Below are 2500 nucleotides of genomic sequence, written 5' to 3'. Positions count from 1 at the left end.
ACCCCTGAGGGGCGCCCGTGCTGATTGTCTGGGTGTTCGATGTGATTCTCCCCAGCCTCACCTGCTGCCTCCTGTTAGTCAGGTAGTTGGTAACCCACTGACAGGTGTTGGGCTGGCACAGAGAGCTGGGTGAGTTTGTGTTAGAGGATGAACGCCGAGTGGAAGTCCACAAACAGAACCTGGCGTAGGTTCCTGGAGAGTCGAGGTGATGCAGGATGCAGTGCAGTCCCATGTTGACCGCATCATCCACCGACCTGTTTGCCCGGGAGGCAAACTGCAGGGGGTCCAGCAGGGGAGCTGTGATGTCCTCCAGGTGACTCAGCACAAGTTTCTCAAAGGATTTCATGACCACAGACGTCAGGGCGATGGGCCTGTAGTCATTCGGTCCTGTGATGGAGGGTTTGTTGGGGACCGGGATGATGGTGGAGCATCTGAAGCAGGAGGGGACTTCACACAGCTCCAGTGATCTGTTGTGAAGATGGGGGCCAGCTGGTCAGCACAGACTCTCAGGCAGGCGGTGCAGGTAGTCCTTTGATGTTGGGGTGGGTGAGGGGTGTGAAAGAGTTCTTGTCAAACCTGCAGCAGAGGGTGTTCAGGTCGTCAGCCAGTTGGGGGGTTATCCACGGGGTGGGGGATGGTCTCCTGTAGTTGGTGACGTCCTGCAGGCCTCTCCACACTGATGCAGGGTCATTGGCTGAAAAGCTGTTTTTTTAGCTTCTCAGTGTAGCTCCTCTTCGCTGCCCTGATCTCCTTCATCAGTGTGTACCGGGCCTGCTTGTACAGGACCACATCCCCACTTCTGCAGGCCTCCTCCTTGGCCTGACGTAGCTGCCTGAGTGAACCAGGGTTTATTGTTGTGGGACGTAAACACTGACCAGACCAAACGGGGAAAACTCCCGCGGTGAATAAAAGAGTTTACAGTCCAGCCTCTGTCTAACCTACGTCACTACAGCGCTCTGAAGCCAAAACAAACAGCAGGATGCAGGTCTGTCTGTGAGACGGCAAGAACACTACTTTAAAATGTGAATTTAAAGGTGAATTTATACGACTGGTGCAAAGTGAAACTTCCTGTGTGCTCACAAAGAACTTAGACTTAGACTTAGACTCAACTTTATTGATCCCTTTGGGATGACTCCCTCTGGGAAATTCAGTCTCCAGCAGCTTATACAGTACAATACAGTACAATACAATAGGAAAGAACACGTCTTAACCTAACCTGAGAGTGAATGTGAGGTTCACTGATGGAAGCTGCTCGTTTCATTCGTTCGTCGTCTCTGTCTGTGCTCAGGTTTGATCTCCTGCAGATAAACTGTTCTTCATGTTTTATACTTTCACGTCATGAATATTCAGTATCCTGTTGTTCTATTTAAGCTGTGATTCTGCTGCTGAGTTCATCATGAAGGTAAAAACGTCTCATTTTGTTCTGAACTCACCAGGAAGATGAAGTTTAACGCTTGAGAGCAGAACGTCAGCAGCTGGATCCTCACGCCCAGCTTCATCCTCGCCACACAGCAGGTCCAAACTGTATCTGTTCAGGAGAACCAGCGGGTCCAGGTGTGTCTGTGAGGGCCGGCTCTGCTCAGGAGAACCAGCGGGTCCAGGTGTGTTTCAGGTTCCTTCAGACCGTTTCAGTGTCTGTCTGAGTCTCAGCAGTAAAAACACCTGAGATCAAAGTTCACTTCCTTATTGTCTCATCATTCATTAAACTGGTCCCTCCGTCTCCATAGAAACACACACACACACACACACACACACACACACACACACACAGACGTTTCCCACAATGCCTTTCAGCAGCTGAAGCTTCAGCTGCAGGAACCAGAGATATCTTTGTGCGGGTCACCGTGGGGCTGATTCTGTTAAACACTTGTGTAACTTGTTTGAGAAAAAGGGAAATGTCCAGAAATGATTCAAATCAAAAGATTCTGGTTTATTTAACAACTTTAAAGTTGGTCACACAAAGAAAACAGGAATATAAACTAAATAACGCGAGCGGGGCTCATGCAAGCTTTAGCTCGAGGTTTAAAGAGGCTCTCAGTCAGCCGCAGCACGAGGCTGCAGCAGCGCTCCTGATGAGCCCGAGCTGACCTGCTGGGTCACACACACTCAGACATCAGTACTGAACACACACACCACACACAGTACGACACCGGCAGTGCGACTAAGGTAAGCTGAGGAGTTGGCTCCTACATGACCCGCCCCTAACTGTATTTTGAGGCAACACAAAAACAATTACAATAAATAGATTTCAAAAGGAGCCTGTGTCACTAAATCTTTTGTTCAGTTACTTTAATATCAACATGAGGTGGGCCGATACTCACCTGTATATTGACGATGTCATCACTACTGAGCATCATTACGTTACATTCTCCAGCAGCAGACAGATCTTGGTTATCGGCCTCTCCAGGTCATGGGTCAGAGTTTTAACCTTTACTGCTCTCACCTTTAGAGTCTGCCAACACTCTTCCCAAGATCCAAGAACCACGTGGAGCAGAGGGGT

The 2500-nt window shown here is 49.4% G+C and overlaps 1 protein-coding gene across 1 annotated transcript in view; it reads right to left on the bottom strand.

The window, feature by feature from the left end:
* Positions 1-1499, bottom strand: part of LOC138606694 (leukocyte surface antigen CD53-like) — a 5845-nt gene extending 4346 nt beyond the window's left edge. Inside the window, exon 1 of the mRNA XM_069679117.1 lies at positions 1434-1499. Within this exon, the coding sequence (XP_069535218.1) occupies positions 1434-1499 (66 nt within the window). The remainder of the gene's footprint in view (positions 1-1433) is intronic.
* Between the last annotated feature and the right edge of the window lie 1001 nt (positions 1500-2500).

The sequence above is a fragment of the Semicossyphus pulcher genome, unplaced genomic scaffold (genome assembly GCF_022749685.1).
Source record: "Semicossyphus pulcher isolate SPU_LCO1_2020_fin unplaced genomic scaffold, fSemPul1.0.p SCAF_30, whole genome shotgun sequence".
Lineage (NCBI taxonomy): Eukaryota > Metazoa > Chordata > Actinopteri > Labriformes > Labridae > Semicossyphus > Semicossyphus pulcher.
The sequence above is the reverse complement of the archived record's forward strand: the minus strand, read 5'-3'. Positions and strand labels throughout refer to the sequence as shown.